At 39.4% G+C, this 15,015-nt stretch overlaps 1 protein-coding gene across 1 annotated transcript in view; it reads right to left on the bottom strand.

Moving 5' to 3' along the window:
• The window catches only part of Eif2ak3 (eukaryotic translation initiation factor 2 alpha kinase 3), a 68,853-nt gene that overhangs the window by 18,858 nt on the left and 34,980 nt on the right, over nt 1-15,015 (bottom strand). Inside the window, exons 7-11 of the mRNA XM_090336524.1 lie at nt 13,250-13,390; nt 10,092-10,214; nt 7,670-7,890; nt 5,589-5,701; nt 97-219 (exon numbers count right to left, since the gene is read on the bottom strand). Coding sequence (XP_090192650.1) covers nt 97-219; nt 5,589-5,701; nt 7,670-7,890; nt 10,092-10,214; nt 13,250-13,390 — 721 coding nt within the window. The remainder of the gene's footprint in view (nt 1-96; nt 220-5,588; nt 5,702-7,669; nt 7,891-10,091; nt 10,215-13,249; nt 13,391-15,015) is intronic.

The raw sequence follows: 15,015 nt of genomic DNA, 5'->3' as shown, positions 1-15,015 counted from the left end.
AGAAAACTTATTACTTGGTAGCACTTAGAACTAGCTTCTCTACTAGAGCATGGAGTACTAACTCCATGTCTACCAAAATGAATGATGATCCATTACCTATTGGGGAGACGGATCCTCTTGATAGCATAGTTGCAGTCATCTACTTTGTTTTTAGCTTCAAAGACAACTCCAAAGCCACCACGACCCATGCACTGGATTGGCTCGAAATCTGTTAGGTATCTTAAAAAAATTAGGTAAAAGACTTAAAAGTTTGTCAAAGTTTTAAATAGCACAGCAAGGTAAAATACAGTCCAATCTTAAACTGTCATATAAAAATGTGTAAACTGTCAAAACTTAATTTCACAGGGAAGAAAGGGTAAAAGGTGGCAGCGGGTGAACTATTCAACTCATGGGTGGGGACAGGAGAGAGGGACTTGGAGAGAATGAGGGACAGAAGACATTGTATAAGAGGAAATCTACTCACTACCTGTTTGTAATTGTAATCCCTCTCTAAATAACCTTTAGTAAGGATTTAAAACTTTGTTTTCTTAGGAATCACTTGTCAACCATTTGTTCTTATCATAATCACATTTCTGATTTTGTCCTATCCAGTATTTTCCATGACCTGCCAAATACTACACCCTCAGTTCTTTAATCTTTTGTTTTCTGCGTGTGTGTGTGTGTGTGTGTGTGTGTGTGTGTGTGTGTGCGCGTGCGCACGTGCATACACGCATCAGTCCTGGGGCTTCAAATTAAGGCCTGGGTACTGTTCCTGAGTTTTTTTTTCCTCAAGACTAGTGTTCTACCACTTGAACCACAACAACAATTTTTTTTTTTTACCTTTTTTGTGGCTATTTGGAGATAATCGTCTCAAGGACCCAGGTGTTGGTGGCTCACACCTGTAATCCTAGCTACTCAGGAGGCTGAGATCTAAGGACTCCAGTTCAAAGCCAGCTGGGGAGAGGAAAGTCTGAGATTATCTCCAATTAATCACCTAACTAGAAGTAGAGCTGTGACTCAAAATGATAGAGCACAAAATGTCAGGAAGAGCAACTATGCCCTGAGTTGAAGCCCCATGACAGAGAGGAAAATAAACAAAAAACCACAAAAAGTGAATCTCAAGAACTTTCCTGCCCATGCTGGCTTTGAACAGCAATTTTCAGATGGCAGCTTTTTTTTTATTTTTATTTTTTGCCAGTCCTGGGCTTGGGCTCAGGGTCTGAGCACTCTCCTTGGACTTTCTCAAGGCCAGCACTCTACCACTTGAGCCTCAGCACCACTTCCAGCTTTTTTCTATGTATGTGGTACTGAGGAATCGAACCCGGGTCTTTGTGCGTGCTAGACAAGGACTCTACCACTAGGCCAAACTCCCAGCCCCCTCAGATGGCAGCTTCTAAAGAGCTAGTATTTACAAGCATGAGCCACTGGCACTGGCTCTTCATGTTTTTTATGCCCAATTTAAAAATGTAGGTTATTATTTCAGTAATTTTTAATTTTTTTTTATGTTGGCAGGATGGCCTCACAAGTCAGTATGCTCACCACTTAAGGTACTCAGATGAAGCTAACATACCATCTGTCTCTTATTGTGGATCTCTGCATGGCAACTTGTTTTTCCTTTCAGTGCCTGATCTTAATGACTTGCACTGTAGATTCCAGTCAGTTTGCTCCATGCTTTCTCATTTCTTTTGGAAATTTGCTCCTATCATTTGTTCTTTGCATTTAATGAAACCCTATTATTCCTTCATCAGGCATCTCATCATTCCAAGAATTGTGTCTTAATGTTCCCATAATACTTTGTACACATTTTGAACTATTCAGTTCATCTATTTCGCAGCAATATGTATACAGCTTCATCTCACTACCACATATGATGGGGACTATGAATGCAGAAAAGCATTCTGGTTTCTCCTATATGTTCAGAAACTGGGGAAATAAATATGGCTGTTAAATAACTATATGAATCTGTACATGATGTATGTATGGTGTGGATTATTCCAGCCACAAGGGGGAGGGGGAGGGGGAGGAATTAAATTAGATGCTCTGTGGTATGTCTCTTACCATGTAAATTTCTTGCTTTATAGACCGTACACTTAAGTTAATTTAGTAGCTGCCTCAGCTGGTTAGGCAACAGAGTTAAGCAGAAAATATAATAGATCTCAACCCTCTATGGGCCAATTACTTTCATGGAAAATGGAGCATAATAATCAGTATTCCTAAAAATAGGTAGTAAAAGTACCTCAGTACAAATCCATCTCCCACATGCAAAAAAAGTCCCACCAAGTTCATATTGTAGTTTTGAAGGGCCAACTGTATTATTTTCTTTCTTATATCTTCTAAAAAGAGTAATGTCTTTTTTTCTTGAACTCAGGGCCTGAACTCAGGGCCTGAGCACTGAACTCAGGGCTTGAACTCAGGGCCTAACCACTGTCATTGGATTTTCCCAAGGCTAAACCTCTACCACTTGAGCCACAGCACCACTTCTGGCCTTTTCTATGTATGTGGTACTGAGGAATTGAACCTGGGTCTTTGTGGATGCTAGGCAAGCACTCTACCACTAGGCCAAATGCCTGGCCCACCAAGAGTAACATATTATTCAAGGATTATAGACCTATAAAATAAAAGTTTCATCTTGCCTAAGGTCTGCTGATTAATGACAAAGCTGGAACTTGAATTCATGAGTGAATTTGCAGTTCATGTTCTTAATAGTGTCTAAGAAATCATAGCTACAAATAAACATTAAATAAAATCAAAACTGGAAGATGTGCACTGGTGGTTCAGTGTAAATCCAAACTAGGCAGGAAAAAGAAATCAGAGATTGTAGTTCAGCTTCTTCCTCTTCTTCTCTTCCTCCTCCTTTTTTTGCCAGTCCTGGGCTTGAGCTCAGGGCCTGAGCACTGTCCTTGGACTTTTTAAAGGCTAGAGCTCTACCACTTGAGCCTCAGCACCACTTCCAGCTTTTCTCTAAGTATGTGGTACCGAGGAATTGAATCCGGATCTTCGTGCATGGTAGGCAAGCACTCTATCACTAGGCCAAACTCCCGGCCCTGAGATTGCAGTTCAAAGTAAGCCTGGGAAGGAAAACCTGTGTGATTTTTTTTTTTTTTTTTTTTTTTTTTTTTTGCCAGTCCTGGGCTTGAGCTCAGGGCCTGAGCACTGTCCTTGGACTTTCTCAAGGCTAGAGCTCTGCTACTTGAGCCTCAGCACCACTTCTGGCTTTTTTTCTATGTATGTGGTGCCGAGGAATCGAACCCGGGTCTTCATGCATGCTAGGCAAGCACTTTAACCACTAGGCCAAACTCCCAGCCCCTGATTTTTTTTTTTTAAATTGGTTTGTTGTGGGGCTTGAACTCAGAGTCTGGGCGCTGTCCCCGAGCCTCTTTGTGCTCAAATCTAGTGCTCTACCACTTGAGCCACAGCCCAACTTCCCATTTTCTTAATTGGAGATAAGAGTTTCTTGGTCTTTAGTGCCCAGGCTGGCTTTGAACCAAGACCCTCAGATTTCAGCCTCCTGAATAGCTAGGATTACAGACGTGAGCCATTGTGCCAGGCTCCTACTTCTTGTTTTTAAGGGGTTAAAAGGCAATAGTCTCACAAGGACTTTTCTGCCTGAGCTGGCTTTGAACCTTGATCCTCAGGTCTCAGCTTCCTGAGCAGCTAGGATTACAGGTGTGAGCACTGGTGAGTGCCTAGCTCTGTGTGACTCTTCTTATTTATTAATTTAATTGATTTTTTGTTGGTGGTGGGACTTGAACTCTGGGCTTGGGCATTGTTCCTGAGCTCTTTCGCCGGAGGCTACTGCCCTACTCTTTAAGCCTCGGTGCCACTCCAGGTTTTTCTGGTGGTTAATTGGAAATAGGAGTCTCACGGACTTTTTAGTGCCCGGGCTGGCTTTGATTCTTGATCCTCAGATCTCAGCCTCCTGAGTAGCTAGGATTACAGGTGTGAGCCACAGTGCCCAGCTTTCTGTGTGACTTTCTCCATTTACCAACCAAAAAAAACTGGAAGTGGAGCTATGGCTGATATGGTAGAACATTAGTATTGATGGGGGGAACAAAAGCTTCAGGACAGCACCGCGGTCCTGAATTCAACTGGAATAAACAAACAAAACAAAAACTGTCACAAGATAAAACAATATGCACACAAAAATATAAGCCCATTTCAATTTCTTTCTTTTTGGTCATAAGATTTGAAATCAGGGCCTGGTCACTGTCTCTGAGGTTTTGTGCTCAATGCTAGTGCTCTAACACTTTGAGCTAAACCACTTCTGGTTTTTAGAGGTTAATTGGAGATAAAGTCTCAAGGTCTTTTCTGCTTGGTCTGGCTTTGAACTGTGATCCTCAGATCTCCTGAGTAGTTAGAATTACAGACATGAGCCACCAGCACCTGGCCCATTCCAATTGCAAGGCCCATTAGCCTTGCAAGGTCTTGTTACCCAGAATGCCATGCTCGCCCACCTCCATCTCTAGATTCAATTCAAATATGACCTCATTTATCATGGCCTTGTAAATCATCCCAATCAGATCCTTAGTTTGTCTCCTAAAGTTTGGTTTTGTTTCTGAAATTCACTGGTATTACCTGTTCCTACTATTTTCCATTAGTTGGCTTGACAGAACAGAAAATCCTAATAGACACATAATATCTTTGTCATAAAACCATTATACTAGATATTTGAGAATCCTATATAAGGGATCTGAAATATGCAATTAAAATATACATTTTCTGAAAAATCAACCAACCATCTCCTAAATCACACCATAGAAAAGATAACATTTTATACCTGATTCTAATAGCTTCTTTACTTTGATTTCACTTTGAAACTACTGATTTCACTTTGAAATTATGCCAACTGTCTACCTTTAGTTAATCAATTTCTCTTGTCTTTAAAAAAAAAACCAAGTACATGTTCTTTTTTTATTTTTTATTTTTGCCAGTGCTGGGGCTTGAACTCAGGGCCTGAGCACTGTCCTTGGGCCACAGCACCACTTTGGCTTTTTCTGTGTATATGGTACTGAGTTATGGAACCCAGGGCTTCGTGCATCCTAGGCAAGCACTCTACTAGTAGGCCATGTTCCCCAGCCCCAACAACTACATGTTCTATGAGTATTTTTCTTCATCTATCTTACTCCCTATTACAGACAGAAAAACATGAGCTTAATTTGATAGTTGAGATTCTAAACCCAAATAACACTTTATTTTAACACTTGTTAGGATAAGAACTACTTTTAAGTTACTTAAGGGCTCTTTTTTCTTTTTGTAGGTCATGGGCTTGAATTTGGCCTGGGTACTGTCCTTGAGTTCTTCAGCTCAAGACTACTACCCTACCCTTGAGCCAAGCCCCACATTCCATTTTCTGGAAGTTAGTTGGAGGTAAGAGTCTCTGGTTCTTTTGTGCTCAGGTGGCTTTGAACCTTGATCCTCAGATCTCAGCCCTCTGAGTAGCTAGGATTACGGGCACGAGCCACCGCGCCCAGTTTACTTAAGGGCTAGTTCTATTTGCTTAGGTACACATAAATAAGAGTTAAGCACAGTCTTAGTTGAGAGGCCACTTTATGATTCCAATGCCTGCCACCAGAATCTATAACTTGAGAGACGTTTCCTAGAACTCTTACCGTGATACATATCCCGAGGTTTTCAGCTCATTCCAGCTATTGTCACTGCCGTCACCACTTACAGAATCGTATTTATTTTCAGTTTGACACTGAGTTTCAGATTCCTTCCTTTGCTGATAAAAGAGAAAATAAACTCACAACCAGAACAAAGTTGAACACAAGCTAGCTAACCACCTGATGTTACAAAATATTACTGAAAAATAAACTACTGAGAAAAAAAGAGCATTAGAAAAATACAAAATACATCATTTCTCTTTAATAAAGAAAAAAGCTTATCTTCCCATTGCTACTGTTATTATCATTGAGAGGATTTTTGTTTCCTTGTGGGTGTGTTAGATGCAGCATCTAACACAAGACCAGATGAAAAGGAATAGTGTACACGTATAAATATACATGTAGGCAAGCCTAGATTAATTTATTTCTCAGTGACTTTACAGATGATTTAAAAAATGTTTCCAGCAACAGGACACTGAATTTGACAATGTCTCTTCACTAACATTTCCGATATGATTTTCCAGAGGATGTTAATAGTTATTATGGTCAGGCAGAATACCGTGGTTCATCAATTCAGCAGATCTTTTTTTTTTTGCCAGTCCTGGGGTGTGAACTCAGGGACTGGGCCCTGTCCTTGGGCTTTCGCAAGGCTAGCACTCTATCACTTGAGCCACAGCACCACTTGTGGTTTTTTTCTATATATGGGATACCGAGGAATTGAACCGGATCTTCATGCATGCTAGACAAGCACTCAACCACTAGACCAAACTCCCAGCCCCCATTCAGCAAATCTTTATGAAGATCTGATTATCTGCCAGATGCTGTGTAAGGAACTGGGAAGATGAAGTTAAACATACAGACCATCCCTATCCTTTTTTCTCTCTGCCTATAGACAGAGAAATTAGGAACCACTTTATTAAATAAGTGATCTTTCTTTTTGTACAGAAAAGACAAGATGCTCTCAGATATTGGAAGAGAACCTAACTCAGAAAAGGAGGTTAAAGAAGACTTCTCAGAAAAATGGCAACAAAATTCAAACTTAAAGATGATGCAGGAGTTAATAATGTAAAAGGGAAGGGAGAGGAGTTGAGGAACAAGGTTCAAAGGTAATTTCAGAGGAGAGCAGGATTTCAAGAGGAACTTAAAGAAGTTCAATACGGCACAGTGCATTGGAGAAAGAAGAGGATAAAGCAGGAGAGGTATGACCATTCAGAACATTGAATGTTTCTAAAAGGTTAAACTTTATTCAAATAAGAAATTAGCTATTAAGAGGTTCTCTTGCCCCCCCCCACCTTTTTTTGGCCAGTCCAGGGGCTTGAACTCAGGGCCTGGGCACTGTCCCTGAGCCTCTCACCTCTCTGTGCTCAAGGCTATCATTCTACCACTTGAGCCACAGTGCCACTTCTGGCCTTGTCTGTTTATGTGTTAGTGAGGAATGGAACCTAAGACTTCATGCATGTCAAGCGAGGACTCTACCACTAAGGCACATTCTCAGCCCAACTATTATAGGTTTTCAAGCCACAACAGGCAGGGAGAAGACTAAGGGCATGTAGACCAGTTAGGACACCATTCCTTCAGAAGAAGAGGTACTGTGTTTACACACACACACACAGAGAATAGAGACAGAGATGTGAAGAAGACAATGTATTTGAAGAGAAAAGAAAAAACTTGACAAAATTGGTGAATAGTAAGGGAGAAAATGACCCTGCTGGATTATAATAAAGCTAAAACATTCCTAAAGCAAAATCTTTTCCATGTCTAGAAGCACAAATACTTACAATTGGGTCACAACTGCCTATGATATTAAAAAGCAGAGGTGTATGCTATATAATTTTGAAGTATAGGAACAATAATCTCTGTCATCCAGTGGAATTATGTCCTTTATATCTTGGAATTATATTCTTTTCTGCCATGTTTCCTCAGTGATCAGATTACCTGACATGTTTCTTAGTGCATCCTTATTATTAAGTGATGTATTGCTGTACAAGCATCAATGATTTTACAGTAAACCTTCCATACACAATAATCAAACTTTCTGTGTTTCCAATGATTTAAAATATATTTGATCAAAAAAGAGCACGTCTTACTCTGTGAGGCTGAGGGTGGAAAAGTCGGCGCACAATAAAAGTGGTGGCTATGATGCAAAACAGAATAGTTCCAACGATTTCCTTCCACCAGTGTAAGAGAAGAACGGGATCCTTTTTGCGAATGTTCTTGTTGTAATTTGGGTTGTCAAAGAATCTAACTGTGATTTGTGTGCTCCGTTTGTTTCTTTCTCTCTTGTAGTATGGTAGATAATAACCATTATCTTAAAAAAAAAATGAGGGTTTTCATATTAAGTTAAACCAAACATGCTTATTTTTAATTGTTAAAAATAATATAATTGTATTGGAAATGTAAACATTAACTATATAGACATAAAAACCTATGACTCTATAAACATGTTTTATTTTATAAATTAATATGTATCTATGTATACAAACCCTTAGCCTAATTTTGATTATGTTCTAAAAACTAAGTGCCAGTGACTGTATATAGAGATTCCCTCTTGAACACTTGTTTGTTAAACGTCATTTGAAATATGATGTAAAAATCAATGTTAATAAATTCTTTAATAAAAAATATAATTTCTGTGCCTTGTAGTAGTAATTTTTTCCTTAAAGTTTCATTTATTTATCTTTTTAAAAACACTGGTATTTATCAAATATCTTCCTTTGCCTCATTTTTTCCTCTTTTCTTAAATATAGGCATTGCTCTCTCTAGTATAAGCATCTTATATTTTTCTTTATGTTAATTTGGTAAGACTATAAAACAATTCAGGGTCACTCCATTCATTGCATCATTACTAATGAATTCTTCCTTTCCCTTCCCTTTTCCTTCCCTTTCCACATTCTTCTTCCTCCCTTTGTCCTTCTCCCTTTCCTTTTCTTCTCTAGTAGTACCAGGGATTGAACTCAAGGCCTTCAGCTATGCTCCAGTCTTTTCAGGCAGAGTCTCACACTTTCGCTGGGGCCTCTCACAGTAATCCTCCCACTTCTGCTCTCGGGAGGCTGGGATTCCTGATGTACACCATCATACCTGGCCCCATAATTCCATTCTTCAAGAATTAGGGCTCAAGATCCTTTCAAGATGGTTTAAGTTTTCTTTTCACTTGAGATCAATAAAATATGCAACTCAACCATGAATCTTTCCTAAAATTTGTAAGAAAAAAGTCCTCATCATGCTTTCTGGTTCAATTTTCAGAAGCTAGAAGATGAATTCTGTTTTCTGTTTCATAATATACAATTCTCTCTACCTTTGTCTATTGATCAGTTTCAAATGAAGGCTATTATTTCTAGTTCAGAGCCTTCTGCTTTAAAAATATTGATTAAAATTACACAATACTTTTCTAGAAACTAAGATAACACATGAGGAACATGTGTTTTTTGTCTGATATAGATCTGAGGATTTTGTTTGCTTGGTTTTTTGTTGTTTTTTTTTTTTTTTGAGGCAAAACCTCACTGCATAGACCACACTGGCCTTGAACTTATAAATCTGAGCATCTGTGAAACATTTTGCTATTAAAAATCTTCCATGTGCTGGGAGCATGGCCTAGTGGTAGAGTGCTTACCTAACATACACAAAGCCCTGGGTTTGATTCCTTAGTACCAGCTACACAGAAAAGGCTGAAGTGGTGCTGTGGCTCAAGTGGTAGAGTGCTATCCTTAAGAAAGCCCAAGGACAGTGCCCAGGCCCTGAATTTAAGCCCCAGGATTGGCAAACACCACCACCACCAATAAAACTTTCACATGTAACCATTTCCTAACAAACAAACAAAAAACAAAAAATAGAAACAAACAACTCCCTCCCGAAACCCTGCTGTTTACTTCACAGTAATTTACTTCATGCTAAATTTTGTCTATTTTTAAACTTTTGCACTAATTTGAGTAAAAAAAGTTAAAATAAACTAATTTTATAGCATTTTCGCATAGTTCTATGGGAAACATCTGTTTTTCTTTATTATATAGATAATTACATAGTCTACAATGCATAGGCTGATATGAGTACTAACAAGAATTAACATTTACTGACATACATGATGTGCCAGGCACAATATTGAGACTTTACATGGACTATCTCATTTAGACTTTCTAAGAACCCAATGGACACAGTAGAATTCCCATTCTCCATTTACACATGAGAATGAGACCCAGGGAAGTGAGCCATACCCTTAGTATATGCTAAAACTGAAACTAGATTCTAGGAAAGTGACTTTGGGGCTCACATTCTTAGTCACCACCCAACAAAACTGCCTCCCCAAATATTTTTCTGTGCACCAAACAACTTCCCTTCATTTTGAGCTCTATTTTTCTTTTTTTCAGCTGAACCAATGAAAATGTGGGTAACTTTATTTCATGTAGCTTAAAGAAAAACAGAGATACTTCATTGTTGAGTTCTAGTTTTTAATTTCAAGTAATTGAATAAGATAAATAAAGCTCGGTATTTTCCATCAAGAACAAACACACTTACCATAGGGATACTGTAAGATCGAAAGTGCTCCATTACTGTACTCTTCATGAGAAAACTTATCATTGCTAAGACATTTGTCAAATTCATCAGACCCTACCAAGACAGGAGTTCTAGATGGAGAATCTAAAAGAAAATGATAAAATACTAATTATGATGACCTTCACAAAAATGCATGTGCTTATTACTCTTTGAGTACATCATAGTTCAGTTTAATTTATAAGCTATAAATTAAACAAATGACCTCTGATTGCTGCTATTAAAAAGCACACAATCTTATATAGACTATGAAGCTGGTGGTACCCACTTGTGGTCTCATAGTTGGAAGGCTTAACTGAGAGGAATTATATAACTAGCCTAAGTGACATAGTGAGATCCCATCTCAACATTAAATAAATAAATAAATAAATATAGAATGAGTATTTTTTCTTCTTTGTCAGTCCTGGGCCTTGAACTCAGGGCCTGAGCACTGTCCTTGGGCTTTCTCAAGACTAGGGCTCTACCACTTGAGCCACAGCATCATTTCCAGCTTTTCCTGTGTATGTGGTTCTGAGGGATGGAACCCAGGTCTTTGTGCATGCTAGGCAAGCACTCTATCAGTAGGCCAAACTCCCAGACCCTAGAATGAGTAATTTAACACAATAATTAAGGTGGAAAGGCAAGAAGTGAGGGCAAGTAAGCCCTGTTTGGAGAGCTAAGAGAAGTCTAACACAATTAGAGGATAGGTGTATAATTAGAGGATGATGTTTGTTCTGGGCTAAAATCAGTCTTCCAGCAATTTCTTTTTTTTTTTTTTTTTTGCCAGTCCTGGGCTTGAGCTCAGGGCCTGAGCACTGTCCTTGGACTTTCTCAAGGCTAGAGCTCTACCACTTGAGCCTCAGCACCACTTCCGGCTTTTTTTTTTCTATGTATGTGGTGCCAGGAATCGAACCCGGGTCTTCATGCATGCTAGGCAAGCACTTTAACCACTAGGCCAAACTCCTGGCCCTCTTCCAGCAATTTCTATGTTGAAGCTGAACACCAATTGCTTACCTCTATATTAGATACTCAGAAGGCTGAGATTCAAGGATCAAAGTTCAAAGCCAGCCTGGGCAAGAAAGCCTAGGAAGTTCTTATCTCCAATTAACTACCAAAAATGGGTCAAGTGATAGAGCACAAGCCTTGTGCAAAATAGCTCAGGGACAGTGTTTAGGCCCTGAATTTAAGCCCTAGGACTAACACAAAAAATAAAAAAATAAAAAATCCTATGCTGGTGCCGGGAGTTTGGCCTAGTGGTAGACTAGTCTGCATGAAGACCTGGGTTCAATTCTTTGGTACCATATATATAGAAAAATGCCAGAAGTGGTGCTGTGGCTCAAGTGGTAGAGCATTAGCCTTGAGAAAGCCCAAGGACAGTGTTCAGGCCCCAAGTTCAAGCCCCGGGGCTGGCAAAAACAAAAAAAAAATCCTATACTGAGGCTCTAACCCTCAACATAGCTTCAGAATGTGATTGTATTTGGAGACACAATCTTTGTTATTTTTAGTCATAATTTACTGAGTCAAAAGAACCGATTCTGGGAAGGGAAATGCCAAAGAAAACCTTTCAACAATACGGGCATTCAGGTACAAGAAATTCAAAGGACCCCCACATAGATCTTTTAAAAAAAGGCTGATCTTGAAGGTATAATGTAGTCAAACTGTCAAAACTATATATAAATCAAGAATTTAGCAGCGATGGCCCATGCCTGTAATCCTAGCTACTCAGGAAGCTGAGATTTGAGGATCACTATTCAAAGCCAACCCAGGCACTTATCTCCAATTAATTACTAGAAAAGGGAAGTGGGGCTGTGGCTCCAGGGGTAGGGTGGTAGCCTTACACTGAAGAGCTCAGGGACAACACCCAGGCCCAGAGTTCAAGCCCCATGACCCCCTAACCCATCCCTCAAAAAAGCAAGAATTGTAATAGCTACAAAATCAGGTCACTGATAGGAGAAGTGCCATTAGCCAAATAGCAAATGTCTCTACAAAAATATTACAGGTTAGGACAGAATGGGATAATATATTTGAAATACTGAAAGAAAATTTCAACCAAGAAATTTTCTAGGAAGGCTAAATGAAGAAGAAATAAAGTGTACTATATGAAAAAAAAAAGAATTGATTCTGCGTATTTTTTTTTTACCATAGAGAAGTGAGAAATGGTTAAAAAGATAAAAAGGTTTCTACATACTCAAACTATACAATCTATATTAAAACATGAGCTATCTTATAAATGTGTAATTTTTTTTTTTTTGCCAGTCCTGGGCTTGAACTCAGGGCCTGGGCACTGTCCTTGGGCTTTCTCAAGGCTAGAACTCTACCACTTGAGCCACAGCACCACTTCTGGCTTTTTTCTATGTATGTGGTACTGAGGAATCAAACCCGGGTCCTTCACGCATGATAGGCAAGCACTCTACCAGTAGGCCAAACTCCCAGCCTAAAATTTTTATGTTCAATATATTAGCTAAAAATAATTTTTTTGGAAGTGGCATTGTAGCTCTAAGTGGTAGAGCACTAGCCTTGAGCTGAAGAGCTCAGGGGTAGCACCCAGGCCCTGTCCTTGGACACTTTTTGCTCAAGAGTAGCACTCTGCCAACGAGGCACAGCACCACTTCCAGCTTTTTCTGTGTATGTGGTAACAAGGAATTGAACCTACAGCTTTGTGCATGCTAGCTGAGCACTTTACCACTAGGCTACACTCCTGGCCCCTAAAAATAAATTTACACTTAAATAAAAAGAAGCAATTAACATGTGCAATAAAAACATGAAGTTATGGAAAGGTCATTTAAGAGCAATACAATATTTAAATTCAATTCATTTATATCTCAAATAATATAATGTCATATGCAGGTAGTTTTTAACCAAAATACTTTTATTATAAACATGTTAAGAGCTAAACTATATTTTTAACCACTACCAATTTTTCTAAATTGTACAGAACATTCATTTCTATAAAGGCAACTGCTCCTTCCCAGAAAAAAATGCCCTGAATGATAAACTTCATTATTAACATCTGTAATGTCTTCCCAATGTATTGATACAATCTAAAGTGTATAATAGTTCTTGTTTCTGCAATATTCAAATATGAAAAGATGATTAGGTCCATAAACCTTTTAGCAGTAGTTATAGAGTTTATAATCACTTACGAATTAAGGGCTTCCACTTGATGGTTGGCAAAGGAATAATTGCATTTTCATTATTGACAGATTCCAAGGCTTTGGGACTAGTAGGAAATTTTTCTGAAATTCTGACTGATGACTGCAGATACAGCTGGCCTCTATACATTCCTGAATCAACCAGAACATCACTGATTAATAACTGTGGGTCAAATATGTCATATTGTGGGGCAAGTCACATCAGGGAAATGGAAACCTATGCTGTAAAAGGAGGCCTAACTCGTGGCCCAGTGCTCATTACCTGATTTTGGGACCCACCCTGCCTGTTACCTGATTGGAAGGCGTGGCTGTGGTTTGTGATATAAAGTAAGGCTACCTCTGGGACAGGCCCAAACCCTTCCACCTTCTTGGACAGTACCTGATTCCCCTTCTTTACCTTCCCCCTTCCCCCCCACCCCCTTTGTGCTGATAGGCTCCTGCATCCTATATTAGCTGAATGCACTTCCTCAATAAATGAGTTCCTGCCTTGATGGGTCTCCCTGACCGTCTGATTGTTCTCTGGCGAGGGAGGGCTGGGTGAGGGCAGTCAGTTGGCCCTTTCCTTTCTCGGCTCGTCCTGGTTGGGGCCTGTTCTCTCTATCCCTCTTGCAGGTCAGGAGGGATGGAGGACTAAAAACCCCGAAATCACATTATTATTATTTATTTATTTATTTTTATTTTTCTAGTTCTGGTGCTTGAACTCAGGGCCTGGGCACTGTCCTTTAGCTTTGTCAAGACTAGCACTCTACCACTTGAGCCACATCATCACCTCTGGCTTTTTTTTCATTCTGTGCATGTTGTACCAAGGAATTGAACCCATGGCTTCATGCATGCTAGGAAAGCACTCTACCACTGGGTCACATTCCCAGCCCCTGCCATTTTTAAAATGTTCACTTTCATTGAATGCAATTAGATTATCTCTACTTAATTTTTTTTTGCCAGTCCTGGGGCTTGAACTCAGGACCTGAGCACTGTCATTGGGCTTTTTCCTTAAGACTATCGCTCTGTCACTTGAGCCACAGCACCACTTCTAGCTTTTCATGTATGTGGTACCCAGGATTTGAACCCAGGTCTTCGTGCACGTGAGGCAAGCACTCTACCACTAGGCCAAACTCCCAGATCTACTTACTTTTTTTTTTTTAACCAGTCCTGGGCTTGAGCTCAGGGCCTGAGCACTGTCCTTGGACTTTCTCAAGGCTAGAGCTCTACCACTTGAGCCTCAGCACCACTTCCAGCTTTTTTTCTATGTATCTGGTACCGAGGAATCAAACCCGGGTCTTTGTGTATGCTAGGCAAGCACTCTACCACTAGGTCAAACTTCCAGCCCCTCTACTTTTTGTGTGTGTATCTGCTTATAGCTTAATGGTTACTAATGTTAATCTTGAATACACAGAATTCTATCTAGAACTATGGCTAATCATTTAAATACTGTCATATCACATGTACAACACTTATTTCTTAAAATCCTTGCTTTTCATGGAGTCTGAGTTCTGTACTGATACCAGGGTTTGAATTAAGGGCCTCGTATTTTTTTATTGTTTGCTTTGTGGGTGCTCTACTACTTAAACCACACCTCTGGGCCCAAACCCTAATTTTTAAGACAAGGATGGGAGAGTGATAAACATGAAAATACGAACGGAAATACAAATTGTAGAGAGAAATTTAAGCAATTTACATCATGCTGTACAATAAGAATATTTCTAAACCCTTCTAATATAGATCTGAGATGAAAAAGGCAAAGTTAATTAAGTTTCAGA

This window comes from Megascapheus bottae, chromosome 7, assembly GCF_031878675.1.
Source record: "Megascapheus bottae isolate mThoBot1 chromosome 7, mThoBot2.hap1, whole genome shotgun sequence".
NCBI lineage: Eukaryota > Metazoa > Chordata > Mammalia > Rodentia > Geomyidae > Megascapheus > Megascapheus bottae.
The sequence above is the reverse complement of the archived record's forward strand: the minus strand, read 5'-3'. Positions and strand labels throughout refer to the sequence as shown.